We start from the raw sequence: 16,930 nt of genomic DNA, 5'->3' as shown, positions 1-16,930 counted from the left end.
TGCCAAACTACCTCAGGGCCCAGGCCCAGGTGGGAAGCATAACTGTAGGGCAAATTGGTAGACGGTCATGTATTTTAAATTGCTCTGGGTTATTATTTGGATAGAGTTTAACAAAAGAGAAAGAGAACAGAAAGCATTTTACTCCTGTCTTTCACATTAAGAAACAAATAGCTAAAATATTTAATTCAATAAATACAAGAATAAAAATTATGCAGCCAGTTTCTGTACCATAAAGGTAAAGTATATTTATTCCAGAAAATATCTAGAATAAAAGAGACTCTTAGTCAGTGGTAAATGTTAGTAATGGGATTCTCTGCTGGCTTCAAAATACATCTACATGAGCCTATTAGAAAAATACCCAGCATCCTGCTGAAAAGCTCTTGCATAGAAAGGTGGGGCACAGAGAGGCTGGGATACAAAGATGCAATGCTTGGAGGAACAATTCAGCAATGCTAAAGGCAAGACAGTCCAGAGGGATCTAAGCAAGTGCATGGCACCAGTGTTGGCTGGAACACCAGAGTAGGGATGGGGAATTGGGTCTGGAATTGTAAGCTGGGACTCAAGGCTGTGAAGTTCCTGGCCTGAGGGCTTGGGCTGTGACTCTGAAGCCTGTGCTGCCCAATTCCATAGCACTGGTTTGAAGTGAGATGGGCTGTGAATATAAAATACACACAGGGTTCTGAAGATATAGCATGAAAGAATGAATCTCAACTGTCCCATTCATGATTTTTATATTGATTATATACTAAAATAATAATATATGGATATAATAAAACATATTCTTCAAATTAATTTCATCAGTTTTTTATGAACACACTTTTTTTTTTTTGCAGTTTTTGGCCAGGGCTGGGCTTGAACCCGCCACCTCCGACATATGAGGCTGGTGCCCTACCCCATTGAGCCACAGGCGCCACCCTGAACACACTTTTTACATGTTATTTTTTCATACTTTTTCTTTTCTTTTTTTTTTTTTTTTTAGACAGAACCTCAGGCTGTCGCCCTGGGTAGAGTGCTGTGGCATCACCAACTCACAGGAACCTCCAACTCCTGGGCTTAAGTGATTTCCCTGCCTCTCCCAAGTAGCTGGGACTACAGGCGCCCGCCACAATGCCCAGCAATTTTTTGGTTGCAGCTGTCTTTGTTGTTTGGTAGACCAGGGCTGGATTTGAACCTGCCAGCTCAGATGTACGTGGCTGGCACCTTAGCTGCTTGAGCCACAGGCACCGAGCCTTTCATACTTTTAAAATGTGGCTTTTAGAAAACTTAAAATCACATGTGGTATAGAATGGAAAATGGGGTGGGGAGGGGGAGAAACCAGTCACAAGCTATGACTGGAAGTCATATAACCAGTGTCAGTGTGGCAGGATGCAGCTGGGTAGAGGGGTAAAATGAAATAAGGTATATATAGTCCTGGCACAGTGGCTCACACCTGTGATCTTAGCTCTGTGGAGGCTGAGGTGGATGGATTGCTTGAGCTCACAATTTTGAGACCAGCCTGAGTATGAGTGAGACCCTGTTTCTAAAAATAGTGGAGTGTTGTGGTAGGTACTGTAGTCCCAGCTACTTGGGAGACTGAGGCAGGAGAATCATTTCAGCCTAAGAGTTTAAGGTTGCTGTGAGCTATGATGACAGGACATTTTACCTAGGGTGACAAAGTGAGACCCTGTCTCAAAAAAGAAAGAAAATAAAGGAAAGAAAAGGAAACAGGAAAAAGGAAGGAAAGAAAAAGAAAGAAAGAAGTATGCATAAAGACCCTTAGGTTTTGCCAAGCAAAGCAGTTAGAAAGTAAGTTTATAGCCAATAAATATGACCAGGAATGTAACAGAAATTAGCTGAGAAAAGTTAAGACCCAGATTTGTGACATCCTAATAAGATCTCCAAGGAAAAAGCAGTAGCAAGAAGGAGGATGAAAGTATAAGGACTCTATGGAAAAAACTACTTATAGGGAGCAGGACAAAATCAGAAAAGCATAAAGAAAACCTCAGCAAATGACCCAGAAGTGCCCAGAGGAAAAGCAGAAGAGGAAGGAGCCACTCAAGTGAAGGTCTACTACTGGCCAGAGCTCTGCTTGCTGCAATCTGCTCCCAGGCCCTTTGAGGCTAGTTCCATCTGAGCACTAGGGGAATGGAGCAGGAGAGGCATAGGGACTTTCTAATAGAGAGCACAGAAAAGCAAGCCTAGGGGCACAGAGATGCCAAGGACCAGGGACAGATTATGGTGGTGACACAGGGCCTGGTGGAAGAAGGGATTAGGGTAGGGGGAACTTGCTCCTCACGGTGGAGAGAGGACACTGGGGGAACAGAGATAGGCAGAAGTGAAGAAGACTCTGGTGGAAAGCAGTTGAGCAGAGTGTCGGTCCCACTCACAGGGCCTGTGTCCTGGCAGACCTGAAAAGACAGAGCAAGGGAGGTGCGCAGTGAGGAAGGGAGGACAGGGAAGCAGCAAAGTCCCTGTTTGGTCAGCTGGCCTGGCCACAGGGCTTTCCACTAGTGTCAAATACAAAAATTTTCCACAGTACATCTTAATAACCATTTTTGTAAAACAAAAAGCACATATATATAAAAAGCCTTACAGCAAAATAGCATATCAAGACACCTACTTGTGGCCAGCACTCAGGTGGAGAGACATGGGTGCCAACATATCTTTACCAGTTATATAGCCAAGACCCAGTAGCATATTTCCAATGTTCAATGCCAGATAAACTGTCCCAATTTCAAGTATTAATAAAAAAAAAAAAACTGATCACACTAAACAAAAGTACCACCATACCTAATGCCATTAACAGACAAGATTTTTTAACATACTGTAAAGGAAACAAGAATAAGTAACCACATGAAAGTGCCACTGCTAAATCAACTAATTTGAACTGAAGCTTTCTAAAGTACTTTATTTTCTTTTTCTCATTCTATCAACATCAGTAGCAGGAAAAAAAATTCTGGGGGGAGTAAATATGCATTTTATAATGCAGGCATTAATTTATAACAAAAATACTAAAACAATTCAAAACCACAGCAGCTGCTGGAAATGGCATAATGTAACCACAAGCAAAAATGGCAACTCAAGACTTAGATTATATAAAGGCATTTGAAGAGGGCTGATGCTTCCTTCAGGAAGTATTCAGAAAGGGTATTGCAAAGCCATGTTAAGAAAGGATCAGATGATGTTTTTATCAATGTTAAAGCTTTAAGGAATAGATCATTATGTGTTCATTTCCTTCCTTCGACTAAAAAAGCATCAAAACAAAACTAACAAAATACGCAGTCCACTCTGTATTAGAAACAGACAGAATACTGCAGAGGGCCCACTCCTGGGGGCCCTGCATGAAGGAGGCACTTGCAGCTGGTAGGATATGCTGCCCAATCCGGACTGGCAATACTGTCTCCCTCATCACAACCCCAGGAGTCAGGGCCATCTCCTTTCCAGCGTGCCCTCCAGTTAATGTAACCTAAATGTTGGCTCAGCGCCTGTGGCTCAAGTGGCTAAAGCGCCAGGCACATACACCTAAAGTGGCAGGTTCGAATCCAGCCTGGGCCCACCAAACAACAATGATGGTTGCGACCCAAAAATAGCCAGGCGTTGTGGCGGGTGCCTGTGGTCCCAGCTACTTGGGAGGGGGAGGCAGGAGACTCGCTTGAGCCCAGGAGTTGGAGGTTGCTGTGAGCTGTGATGCCACAGCACTCTACCCAGGCAGACAGCTTGAGGTTCTGTCTCAAAAAAAAAAAGTAACCTAAATGCCACAAGGAGTTGCAGGGCCTACCCAGTGTGTTTGCTTTGGAAAGTCAAGAACAGACGATCTCATTACATGTCAGTAATAAAAGAAGTCAAGATGAAGAGTTCTTTTTACATATGATATTTTAACCAACAACAGTCAAAACATACTTGAAAAATCTCTCAAGTTACTATTCTGGGGATACAAACCCAAAATCAGAAGTTTTATAAAAATGAGGTTGTTACTCATCATTAAATTGGAATTGTCCCTTTATCTTTTCTTTCCCAAATATACAAAAAATAAATGCCTCACCCTTTTGGGTGCTGTACACCAAGCTGAATGCTGACCAGAAGTGACGCTCCTTTCCAAGGAGATCTTATTATGAAGGCAGGCTCTATGATCTGGGAGCCTGTCAGCTGAACCGTGTGCCAAAATACTCTCCATAAAGGCCTGTTAGACATTTTCAAGGGCCTATGTACAGAATGCTACAAATAGAAACATAAAATCTACTCTAAGAGATTAGAGAAAGCAGAGACACAGGGAGCTGGAGATATGATTTCCCAAGAGAGGCTACAAAGAATCAGGCATTTTTCTTCCAGTGTGGAACAGGTGTGGCAGCAAGGACTCTAGTATGACTGGGCTAGTCCCAGGGAAAGATAAAAGGGCAGGATTTTCCTCTGCTTGGTGAGCTGACCTGATTAGGGGCCAGACTTGTTGGAGGTGAAGTTTGTTAACATCTAATGGAAAGCATGAACCCTTAATCTGGCCTCATTAAAAAAAACATACGGGCAGCACCCGTAGCTCAGTGGGTAGGGTGCCAGCCACATACAACAAGGCTGGTGGGTGCAAACCCAGCCAGGGACAGATAAACAACAATGACAACTGCAACAAAAAAATGGCCAAGTGTTGTGTGGCGGGCACCTGTAGTACCAGCTACTTGGGAGGCTGAGGCAAGAGAATTGCTTAAGCCCAAGAGTTTGAGGTTGCTGTGAGCTGTGATGCCATAGCATTCTATTGAGGGCAACATGGTGAGACTGTCTCAGAAAAAAAAAAAAAACATATATATATATATATACATATATATAGATAGATATAGATATATATATAGATAGATATATATCCTATATCTGACAATCTCTACCTATTAGCAAAAAAAAATTACAGCCAGGTGTGGTAATTGTTGCCTGTAGTCCCAGCTACTCAGGAAGCTAAAGAGCATGACAGGGAATCACTTCAAGGCTACAGTGAACTCTGACTGTGCCACCACACTCCAGCCTGGGCAATATAATATAGTGTGACCTTTACTAAGACTATGAAGGCTAACAGTGTGTGCTAGGATTTATCAGTGATGTTTCCCCATCTTATTTATTCTTCTCTATTTTCCAATTTTTCTATAAACAAACACTTTTATTTTTATTTTTTATTTATTTTGAGACAGAGCCTCAAGCTGTTGCCCTGGGTAGAGTGCTATGACATCACAGCTCACAGCAACCTCCAGCTCCTGGGCTCAAGCGATTCTCCTGCCTCCACCTCCCAAGTAGCTGGGACTACAGGTACCCACCACAACGCTATTTTTTTGGTGGCAGCCATCACTGTTGTTTGGTGGGCCCAGGCTGGATTTGAACCTGACAGCACAGGTGTACGTGGCTGGCACCTTAGCTGCTTGAACCATAGGCGCTGACACACCATTTTTATTTTTTACCTGACTGGGGTGGTGGTGGTAGAAGGTAGGAATATCACCTTTTAAAATATCTTTGTTCCTAGATGGAAATTATTCATCTATCTTTATCTCAGGTGGATTTTTTCTGGAATCTTTTTTTTTTTTAGAGACAGAATCTCACTTTGTTGCCCTCAGTAGAGTGCCATGGCATCACAGCTCACAGCAACCTCCAGCTCTTGGGCATAGGCGATTCTCTTGCCTTAGCCTCCCGAGTAGCTGGGACTATAGGCACCCACCACAACACCAGGCTATTTTTTTGTTGCAGTTTGGCTGGGGCCAGGTTTGAACCTGCCACCCTTGATATATGGCGCCACCCTGGATTTCTGGAATTTATCATTCCATTCATCCATCCATCCAAACATTTATTATATTTGCATGTACCAGGCATTGTAAAGGAGGAAAGAGTCAGAATAATTAATCTTGGGGGGGTGTGAGTGTGTGCATGTGGTGGGTTAGAAAAGTGGTTTGATAAGATGAGACGACACACCTGTGACCAATGGTCCCTGACACCCTGCCTCACATGTGCTGATTCTCTGCCTGAGTTGCCTTGCCTGTACCTTCTTGTCTTAGATAATTATTTATCCTTCAAAACTGTTGGTATTTCACTTCCCAAGACAGCCTTATCGCCCCTTCCCAGTAAAGGAGGCCTTGGAGTTTCCCCTCTACTCCACATGTTCCTGAGCTCTCCCAGGGCTTCTCTTCAGGCCCTTCACAAATGCTGCCCAAAATGACTCCTTTTATCCTCTCCACATATCTTTGAGGTGGGTATTGTTCTTACCCATCTTCCAACCCAGAATGAGAGGAGAGGTAAAGATCTACACCCTGCAAGCAGACATCCTAAGGTGTCTGAACCCTAGGACCAGGGCAGGTGTACATCTATAAATACTGTGGTGTAGTAATTAACTGGTTGCTTAAGTATTCCTTTGGAAGCAATAGAATGACATGGCCAGAATCTTGGGGTATAATCAAGGCTTAATCCTAGACACTCTTCTTTGTTCTTACTATGCTCTCTCTGTAGACCCTCTCCCCTTGGGATGTGATTAGTCTTCATGTGCTGAAAACTCCCAATTTTTTATCCCTTATTCTGAGCTCCAGATCCATACATTCAACTACCTCCAAGTCTCTCACACTTAGTAAGTACAGAATGGAATCTCTGATCTTTCCCTACACTACTAAATACCTGCTCCTTTCCCAGTCTCACCTAACGCAGTGAGTGACAGTCAGAAGCCTTAGATTTTTTAATATCTCTCTTCAATTCAATCTCCAAGAAGTAGCCAGGGTAGTTTTCGAAAACACCGAAATGACTGCTTTGTGCTCCTGACCCCTTCCTAAGGGGTCCCATAACTCAGGCTAAAAAGCAAACCTAGACCAGTTCCCAAGATGCCTGGCCCCCCAGTCTCAAACCCTTATTTCACTCCTAGCCCCAGCCCCTAGTAAACTGTCTTCTCTATAGTTTGGTTCCCTTGGTCCCCTGTTTTTTCCTACCTTTGGGCCTCACTCACTGTTCCCTGCAGGAATGCTTCAGCTCCCATTCCTTACCTAATTGGCCTCTTCCTCACGTGAGGCTCAGCTTAAAACACATCACTTCCTTCAAGAGACGTTCTTTGCCTCCCACTTTAAAACAGACCTCTGTGCTTTTCTCTCTCTCAGGCCTGCTCTCTCCTCTCACATCACAATGTGTCACCATTTTTGGGCACTAGTGTGGGTGGTGCTATTTTTTATACCTCTCTTCCCTCCTGAGAGGGGTCATGGGAAGGATTTATTTATTTATTTATTAATTGGAGACAGGGTCTTGCTCTTACTCAGGCTGGTCTGAAACACCTGAGCTCAAGCAATCCACCCTCCTCAGGCTCCCAAAGTGCTGGGATTACAGGTGTAAGCCACCATGCCTGGCTGGGAAGGCAAGTTTTATCTGCTGCTGTAACCTGGTGCTGGGCATGTGGCAGGCAGGCCAGGTCTGTTGAATGAAGGGAAGAATGGTCACACTCTAGTTCAAGCCCTCAGCTCTCACCTGGACAGTTACTAGAGCCTCCTCACTGGTCTTGCTACCTTCATTCTCTCTTTCTTCATTCCAATCCACCTTCCACAAGTGCTGACAAGAGTTCTAAAAAAACACATTTGATCCTGTCACTCCCTTGATTGAAAGCCCAAAGGTTCCCCCACAGCCTCCAATGTCTAGTCCAAATTTTGTCTTTCCAGCTTTGATTCCTGCCATTCTTGCCCCACACCCTTGTGACAACTGTTACTTGATGTTCCTCTACAAGCCAAGCTGTTCTCTCAGTTTGAAAGGCCTTCCATCCCCTCCTCCAACTCCTATGCACCCCTTTAAGACCCAGATCAAATGTCACTTTCTGAAAGCATTTCTCAGAATTTTTCCCACTGAACTTATAAAAAAAATTGATGACATGTGATACAGAATACAGTTAGCAGGTATCCTTTGGTACTTTGTTCATATCACTATGATAACACATGTCTCAGTACTCTCTCTGCCTATCCTTACTAAACTGTGAGCTCCCAGGGAAGGCAAGGGCCAATGTGGGTGGACTTAAAGCCTATAACCAGTAAGGGTTCTGGAATTAATTTCTGGTTCCAACTCTATCAACTTGCTACTTCAATTGGACAATTCACCTGCCTTCTTTTGACTATTTCCTCAACTGTAAAATGTAGACAACTGCTGACTCTCATGCAGAGGGTGACTCAAAACCTCTAAGTCTTACAACAGTGCAAAGCACAGCATGATGACTACTGCAGTCACCATTCCTGGTACTCTCTGAGAAGCAAACCTGTGGTGACCCTTGCTCTTAAATACATTGTGACCAAAATATGATGAAAAGGTATCCACATTGCCAAAGACCTTCCTTACTGTGAAGGATAATCAATTTCAGCCTCTAGCTGTAAATGCCAAGCTAGCATTAAACCGTACACAGTCCTAGCATTCTGAATAGGCATTTTTCAAACAAAATGTAAAGAGTATAAGACATCTCATACTTAAATCATTAAGAGAGAGAAGCTGCAACTCCCAGTCATTGATGCAGCCTGAGTGCTCTTGGGGCCCTGAGACTCCAAGGATCAGTGGTCTCCAACTCCCCACCCTCCCCCAGCCATGACACACAAACCTTTCTTGTTCTCTAAGTGGCATTCTGTGCCATCCTCGGAGAGAGCTGCCTCCAGATCTTGTTTACCAACAGTCCTCTACATGGTTCCAATCCCTTCCCCCTCAGTCACACTCTCCTCTACTTAAACACAAACAAAAATTCACAATGACTCAAATTTATAATTTCTGTTAACAGTGAAGAGAAGGCAGGTTTTGCCCCCCCCACATGAAAATCATCCACATACTTAGAAATCACTCCTTAGATGATATTAATAAAATATCTAGATAAACAAAATATTTTCCACTTAGGATTTCTTTCTTTCTTTTCTTTTTTTTGCAGTTTTTGGCCAGGGCCGGGTTTGAACCTGGCGCCCTACTCCTTTGAGCCACAGGTGCCGCCTCACTTAGGATTTCTTTAATGGAAAATGGGATTAAATACTTTTCCTCTACATTCTGTTAATACAGATGGCGAATTTTGTTTCCAGGCAACTGAGATGAAACCAGAAGAGGAGATGACATGGTTCACAAGATTTCACCAAATCCACTGGCAATGTCAAACAGGAGCACCTTGGATGGATACACACACACACACACATACACACAGATAGATAGATAGCATATACCATAATGACTGTAAAAGAATCAGAATTCTAACTACAGCTTGTCAAGTTCTTCCCCAAACAAAATTATTTCTTAAAAACCATAATCTATAATGTGTTTCTGTTCCAAATGAATGATGTCAAAACCATGCAACAGTGCAAGCAAAACCACATATCCTTTCTGGGAGGGGTCCCACATAATCTGAGCCTTGTACATCAGGGCTGAGTCACAAGAAGAAACTGAAACCAAGTAAGGGTTCTACCTCAGCAAGCCTACTTTATTTTTTCCATTTGATAAAAAATACTGAAACAAAGGAGAAAGAACCTTAAAATATGTAATAGCAATACTTGGGGCTGAAAAGTCACTCTAAAAGCTTTAAAAAACAGAATCTGTTTGGCAACTTGTATCTGCCACATTTAACAGTTCTGACATGTTCTTGAACACACAGCTTTGATATCTCAGGCTCCTTCCAGAATGAAACTGAAGATATTAGAAGCTCCAGTTTTTACTACAACACTGGCCAGTTTTTACTACAACACTGGCAAAAGCTATGTCATGTGATCCAATTTAAATGTCAGGATTTCTAACTATGTCAAAGGTGATTTTACAACAACTATTTTCAAGAGCAAAAGAACTACTCCTTAGTCAATACCTGCCCAACATACATACAAAAGGTTTAGCTACAATTTAAGCAGCCTAAGGAAATTTCATCAAGTTCTTTGATCTGAGTGAAATTTTCTGGTGATGTGAATGAAGTTTGGAATTCTACATTTTCTTGTTTCATTTTAAAGCACCTACTATAACCTGAGTATGTTCCATAAAAATTCACAAAACAGTTTCTCCAAGGAAGAACAGGTAAAGGTCAGGTCAACATATTAATCCACCACATTAAAACTTGGGTAATACTAGGAAGGAGGCCTCAGCAAATGAAAAATGGGCTTAGCCCACTACCTTTGGTAAGAACGTATAAATTCTTAAAGGGGTTCTTAATGGCTAAGATAGGGTGCTACTTACTTCCTCATTAAAAAGTTTGCTAGTTTCCTTTTTAATTGGGTCTATAAGCTGGACTTGGCCTGCGGAAAAGCCCACTAGGAGAGAGACACTTTCTGCTGTGGCTGTTAGGTGGTTGAAGTCATGACAAGTAGGCTGTGTTCCTTTGTATATCCTTTTATCTATTGGTTTACTCAAGTCAGCAGCCTGGAGGAGAAAGAGAAAAATACATACAGTAAACAGCACATTGAGATGAGAAATCTAGTTACACTATTTTGTACTCCATTATGATGTTTAATCATAAAAATGAAGTTATTTAAAGTATTTTTTCAGTTGTGACTTAACATTCATCTAACATTTTATAAAAGCACTTTTATATACCTTAGCCAATTAGCTATTGTTAGACCATTACGTTTATTATATTATAATGTCATGTTATGTTTTTAACTGTTACTTTCACAACTTATTCGCCAACAAATATATGTAACAAAGATTCCTGAACTTCAGGGAGAAAAATCCTTGAGATACTAAATTCAGTATTTTCAAATGCATTTTCTAACAGAGTTACTCTAATCACACAAAAGCTCAGATTTCAAACATATCTAAGGTAGCTTTATGCCCACTAGGCAGTTACCTGTAGTACAATGGTTCTCAAAGTGTGGCCCTCAAACTAGAAGCAGCAGCAACAGCATCACCTGGGAACTCAGAAATGCAAATTCTCAAGCTCCACCCCAGACCCAATGGATCAGAAACTACAGGGGTAGGCCCAGCAAGCTTAAATTTCAAAAGCCTAGGTGATTCTGATGCCCACTCAAGTTTGAGAACCACTGCTGGAGCCAACTAAATGCAGGTGGCTTCCTTTCAGGGTCACAATCCCTCCTCCATGTTACCTTTCAGGGAACTTTCAGTTATTGAGCTCATACTCAAAAGGCTTTACATGCATCATCTTTAATCCTTACTATAATCCGTCAAAGTAGACAATATTTTGTCCATTTTACAGATGAGAAAACAGGTTTAGGGACATTAAATAACTTGGTCAAAGTCACCAAACCTACCTAGTAAGTGGTAATGCTGGATTGGAACCCATGTCTGTTTGACCATAAGGGGACCAGGAGAAGAAGTCAAAAGCAAATGATTTCTGACTGGTTAAAAATGATTTTTCAACATCCCCCTCCCTTCGTTTTTTTTAAAGAAGGATTCTTTTCTTCATGAGAAATGTCTGTGTAATCCCAATATACTGGGCTTTTATTGTTGAAATGGAGGTAATTCACCCCCTCTATTCTTGTTTGGAAATCACAAGTGGAGACAACTAACATGTCCTTAAAAACACCCAGATTGCTCTGCAGGCCATTCTGGGGTTCACAGCCCTAGTTCTCGACTAACCACCCTTCCATTAGGTTCTAAAGATTTTTTCTTCCAAAGAGGCCTGTCATATTGTACTGAATATTCTAATGTTTGATTTTCAAATAACAAACATAAAAACTGAGTAAGAAGAACTCAAAATTACAGACATCTTTGAGCAAACTCAAAACCTGAGTGGTATAAGTGGTTCTGGGAGCCCTAAGGCAAAGGAATGAGGGTGCATGCCATGCGGACACTCTCCAGCCTCACCTCAGTTAAAATGGAGATGAGAATCTCTGTTCTACCAACCTCATGGGATTGTCTGGAGGATGAAATAAGAGAATATATACATGAAATAGCCTTGAAAGTATAATATAAAGTATGATTCAAAACAAAAGGGAATTTTGACTCTGGAGTAAGGAGAAAAGAGGCTGGGAAGGGGAGTTAACTGCTGTGCCACAAGGCAGGTTGAAGGCAGGTCAGTAGAGGGCTCAGAGTGAGCAGTGGAGGCTCAGAGGAAGACACTGCAGACAGGCTTTCTGAAGGAAGCAGCTCCTGAGCTAGACCCTAAAGGCAGGGGGAGAGAATTCTAGGCTAAGGAAACGATATAAGCAAATCACCTCAGAACAAAAAAAATACCAGCAAAAGTAAAAATAGCTAAAAATACAAGATACAAATGGCAGCTAGAAAAAAAAATCCAATTTGGAATATGAACAATTTGACCACTATATCAGCATGTACAACTCTAGAAACTTTTTTTTTAAAGTTTGCTTAGGAATTTTCTTCTAAAACAATATAGCTAAAATTATACACTGAAACATATAAATCATCTCAAAGGCTAGCCAAGAATTAACAGAGAAAACATTCTAATATGAATTAAATGAACAAAAAATGCAATTTTTCTCAGAAACAACAGAGGAAGTAAAAGCCCCTATTTTTTCCCAAGTATTGCTACCAGTTGGGAGTTATGGATCTCATAATAACTACATTAGCTTTGGTTTCTGGAATATTTATTTTACATCCCTGCCCTCCCATATGGAACTTTACTGAAGAAATACCAAGTATTTTAAATGCCAACAGAAAGATTTTTACTCTTAAATCAGGTAAATATTCCCAAAGCATCTGCTGATTATACTCATTTGCTTAACAAACTTTCTTGTTAGATCACTTCTATCAAAGTATTTACCAGTCCATGAATAGTTTATTAGTCTGCAATCAAATGTGCTATCTGTGTACAGAAATTGGGAAGAGTTTAGAAACTTTTTATGGCCAGTGACAAGAGTAATTTTATATCTGCTGAATCTAGGGATAAAAAAGTTCACATTCTACATGTCTTTTTCAGTTTCTTAGCCTAGTAATTATTTTTTTATTTTACAAAAGTATCAATCCACACAGACTATAATTTTTTCAAAGTTGGTCCTTCAACACTAGTGTGAGCAGCACTGTCCTAGAAGACACAAAAGTAGACCTAAGCCCAAGGAACACTCTGAATCTCTTTTACCTAAGGTCACACTTCCCAGGTGCCACTGACTATACTGACAAACAGCAGATGGCCAGCCAGGCAATACCACGCCTACACCATGCAAGAATTAATGAAGTCTGAACTGACTGCTAGGTATGTACCCAGAAGAAAATTATATTTCTGGCTCAGTGCCTGTATCTCAGTGGTTAGGGCACTAGCTACATGCACCAGGGCTGGCCAGTTCAAACTGGCCCAGGCCTGCTAAACTACAACAACAACAATAAAAAAAATAGTCAGGCATTGTGGCAGGCGCCTGTAGTCTCAGCTACTTAGGAGGCTGAGGCAAGAGAATCGATTAAGCCCAAGAATTGGAGGTTGCTGTGAGCTGTGATGACATAGCACTCTACTGAGGGCAATGTAGTAAGACTGTCTCAAAAAAAAATTAAAAAATTACATTTCTGAAAAATATGTGAATCTATCAGTACCTGAGCTCTTTTTTTTGAGACAGAATCTTACTGTGTCACCCTCGGTAGAGTGCTGTGGCATCATAGCTCACAACAACCTCAAACTCTTGGGCTTAAGCAATTCTCTTGCCTCAGGTGCCCACCACAATGCCCAGCTATTTTTAGAGACAGGGGTCTGGCTCTTGCTCAGGCTGGTCTTGAACCTGTGAACTGAGGCAATCCACCCCCCTCGGCCTCCCAGAGTGCTAAGATTACAGGCATGAGCCACTGTGCATGGCCCAGAGCTTGAACTGTTTGAAGTCCAATCCCAAAGAGAAGAAAGTCAGGCCTATCTACCTTCATTTCAAACAGCACAGTCACCTTCAGTTCAATCCTGTCCTCTTTCCTATATAGCCAATCATCAAGTTCTCTTTTTCCATTGAAGTGTGACCATCCTCTGTGCCTCCTTTATGAAAGGGATGGGGTGGGGGTGGGGGGATTATGAGCATGTATTGTGAACTGACACTCCCTCCCCTCCCCACTTCCTGTAGAGACAGGGTCATGTTCTTTTTTTTTGAGACAAAGCCTCAAGCTGTCCCCCTGGGTAGAGTGCCATGGCATCACAGCTCACAGCAACCTCCAACTCCTGGGCTCAAGCGAGTCTCCTGACTCAGCCTCCCAAGTAGCTGGGACCACAGGTGCCCGCCACAACGCCCGGCTATTTTTTGGTTGCAGCCATCATTGTTGTTTGGTGGTCCCGGGCTGGATTCAAACCTGCCACCTTAGGTGTATGTGCCTGGCGCCTTAGCAACTTGAGCCACAGGTGCCGAGCCCAGGGTCATGTTCTGTTGCCCAGGTTGGAGTGCAGTAGTGGGATCATAGCTCACTGTAACCTCTAACTCCTGGCCCCAATCAATCCACTACAGACACATGCCACCATGCCTGGATGATTTTTAAACATTTTTTGTAGTAACAGGGTCTCACTACATTCACCAGGCTGGTGTCTGAACTCCTGCTTTAGGCAATCTTCCTGCCTTAGACTCCCAAAGTGCTGAGATTATAGGTGTGAACCACTGCAACCAGCCTTACACTATTTTAGTACCAAAGGTAATACCTGAGCCATCCACTTCTCTTCCCCATGGGGTCATCAGCCCCTGAGAGATGGCTTCCCAGATAGAGGCAGTCTGATAAAAAGAAAAAAGAGCCTAGACTTCAAAAGCCAGTGAGTTTAGGTTCAAACCCTGCCCTCTCTCTGGGAAGCCATGTGGCCTTGGGCAAGGTGTAAACTTCCTCTCACTGAGCCACAGAGAGGAAAGCAGCCTCCATTCCCTGAGGGCAGTGGATAATGGATAGAAAGCACACAGCATACAGAAGTACTAACAGTAGCTACCATTATTAATTCATTCCAGTCACATCCTATCTCTGATCAAAATGGTTCTGTAGCTTCCTAATTCCTATCATATCAAAGTACCGAGCATTCCTACCCTCTGGAGTTCAGCCCATCCTCCCCACAGCAATATCACCTGTCCACTGAACATGTTCTATGCACCAGGCCTGCTCCAGGAACTGTATCCTTACTGTCCCCTACAATCTCACAGTCACCCTTCTAAGCTGTACTAATGTCATCACTTTTTACTGGTGAGAAAACTAGGACAAGGAGTTCAGGGATCATGGAGCTGAACCCTCGGCCTTTCCATCCTTCCTTTCAATTCTTCACCTGCCCTCTATCCCACTAGTAGTCCTGAGGACAGCCTGTCCCTCTTTCCTGGCTTCATCAATAGCCCTCTTGGTTGGGCTATTCTCCTTTGCCCCCCCTTCCTAGGAGTCCTGCTCTCCCATATCAGCAAGCATTTATTTCCCCAGCTCCCATTCTTTGAGCTCACTCCTTTGTCTCCATTTTCAAGTACTTAATTCATTCCACAATGTTTACTATTTAATCACTTATATGATTTCAGAATTGTTTTATGTCAGTTATGAATTACAATAAAAACTCTGGTGGATTCCACACACTTTTGGATTTTCTTTTTAATGCTTTGCATCCTAATTATTACCAATTATCTTAGTTCTTAGAAATGAATTTATAGCAGAACCAATTAATTTAAAATTCTTACCAATTTCAGGAATTAGATCATATTTGGTCTTTAGCTTCAGTAGAGTATCTAGTATATCACATATGTTCAATATTTAGTTGAATAAATTAAACCAATTTTATCATGACTATTTTGCATAAGGTGTTACTGATTACAAATAATTTGTCAGTGTCTCATCATGCTTATCAGATTCTCAACTTAATAGAAAAATTTTAAATGACAGTTTTAAAATTCCTACTACAGAGAGAGAGTTGGTTATGAAAGCTCCAATCAGTAAGTAAATATTTTCAAATAACAAGCTTCTCTTTTCCTTGGACATTTGATCCTTAAAATCTCTGGAATTTTTTTTCCCCAGGAATACTACCATAATACAGAGTCTGCTTGGTTGGTTTAGCACCAAGAGGCTTTAAATACTTGAGGAATTTATCTTTTCAAGCCACAAAGGTCTGCAAAAGAAACCTTCCAAGTCCAGCTCCTATCTTCACCCCAGCCTACCTGCCCACCTTTCTCTCTGGAATGTGGAGGAGGAGCTCGGAGGGAAGTCTGGCCCACCAATGGGGAAAAGCTTGAAGCTCCACTCTCACAGACCCAGTGGTCCTCCACAGGGCTTCAGGAAGCCTGTGGTGTCACAAGCAACAACCATGCTACATCACATAGGCCTGGGCTGAGTTTTCTTCATGGAAACTGGCTACTTGATACTCCTGAGTGCCCAAAAACATTCGATGTGGTATAAAAAATTCCTCAAATCTCTTGTGAAAAATGCATGTAAATTATAATTTTATTTTCTTCTTATTTTTTTGAGACAGAGCCTCAAGCTGTCCTACTGGGTAGAGTGCTGTGGCATCACAGCTCACAGCAACCTCCAACTCCTGGGCTCAAGTGAGTATCCTGCCTCAGCCTCCCAAGTAGCTAGGACCACAGGCGCCCGCCACAACGCCTGGCTATTTTGGTTTTTTTGGTTGCAGCCATCATTGTTGTTTGTCAGGCCCGGGCTGGATTTGAACCCACCACCTTAGGTGTATGTGGCTGGCGCCTTAGGCACTTGAGCCACAGGTGCTGAGCCTAAATTATAATTTTAGACATGATTTTAAATGTACTAGGGAGCAGGTGTATATAATATTTTCCCTAAATTTTACATCCTCCCTCCCCATCCTCATTTAAGAATCAACTCAGAGAACCACCTTTGTAGAGTCTTGCCAGAAAGAGTAAAATATCCTTTTACTGGCTAGCTGCCAGATGTCTATGCAGACAAGAAGCTTACATCCAGCCTATACCTGAGATCACTCTCTTCCCTCCTAAGTCCACTCCTCTCATACTTAAGCCCTTTCTTCTCAGCTTTAAACTTGCTGCTCAGTGTGGTCCCCTGCATGGTACCCCTGCCCAAAGAACAGCTTCACAGCCCTCATTTGGCCTGTCCTTCCAGTCTGAGCATATTCAAAAAGACTTGGGTCACATTCCCACTCCTAACCCTCTGCATTCTG

The 16,930-nt window shown here is 42.3% G+C and overlaps 1 protein-coding gene across 8 annotated transcripts in view; it reads right to left on the bottom strand.

The window, feature by feature from the left end:
• WDR20 (WD repeat domain 20) overlaps nucleotides 1–16,930 on the bottom strand; it is an 88,067-nt gene that overhangs the window by 17,775 nt on the left and 53,362 nt on the right. For 4 of the 8 annotated variants that reach the window (XM_023518862.1, XM_023518865.1, XM_023518866.1 and 1 more), the window contains exon 2: nucleotides 10,138–10,320. The exons of 1 other annotated variant lie outside the window; for it this stretch is intronic. In XM_023518862.1, the coding sequence (XP_023374630.1) occupies nucleotides 10,138–10,320 (183 nt within the window). Of the gene's footprint in view, nucleotides 1–7,440; nucleotides 7,534–10,137; nucleotides 10,321–11,689; nucleotides 11,777–16,930 lie in introns of those variants that run through there. 3 more of the 8 variants (XM_023518861.1, XM_012811090.2, XM_012811091.2) reach the window with 2 other exon arrangements.

Source organism: Otolemur garnettii, unplaced genomic scaffold, assembly GCF_000181295.1.
Source record: "Otolemur garnettii isolate 467f Iridium unplaced genomic scaffold, OtoGar3 scaffold00149, whole genome shotgun sequence".
In the NCBI taxonomy this organism is placed as follows: domain Eukaryota; kingdom Metazoa; phylum Chordata; class Mammalia; order Primates; family Galagidae; genus Otolemur; species Otolemur garnettii.
The sequence above is the reverse complement of the archived record's forward strand: the minus strand, read 5'-3'. Positions and strand labels throughout refer to the sequence as shown.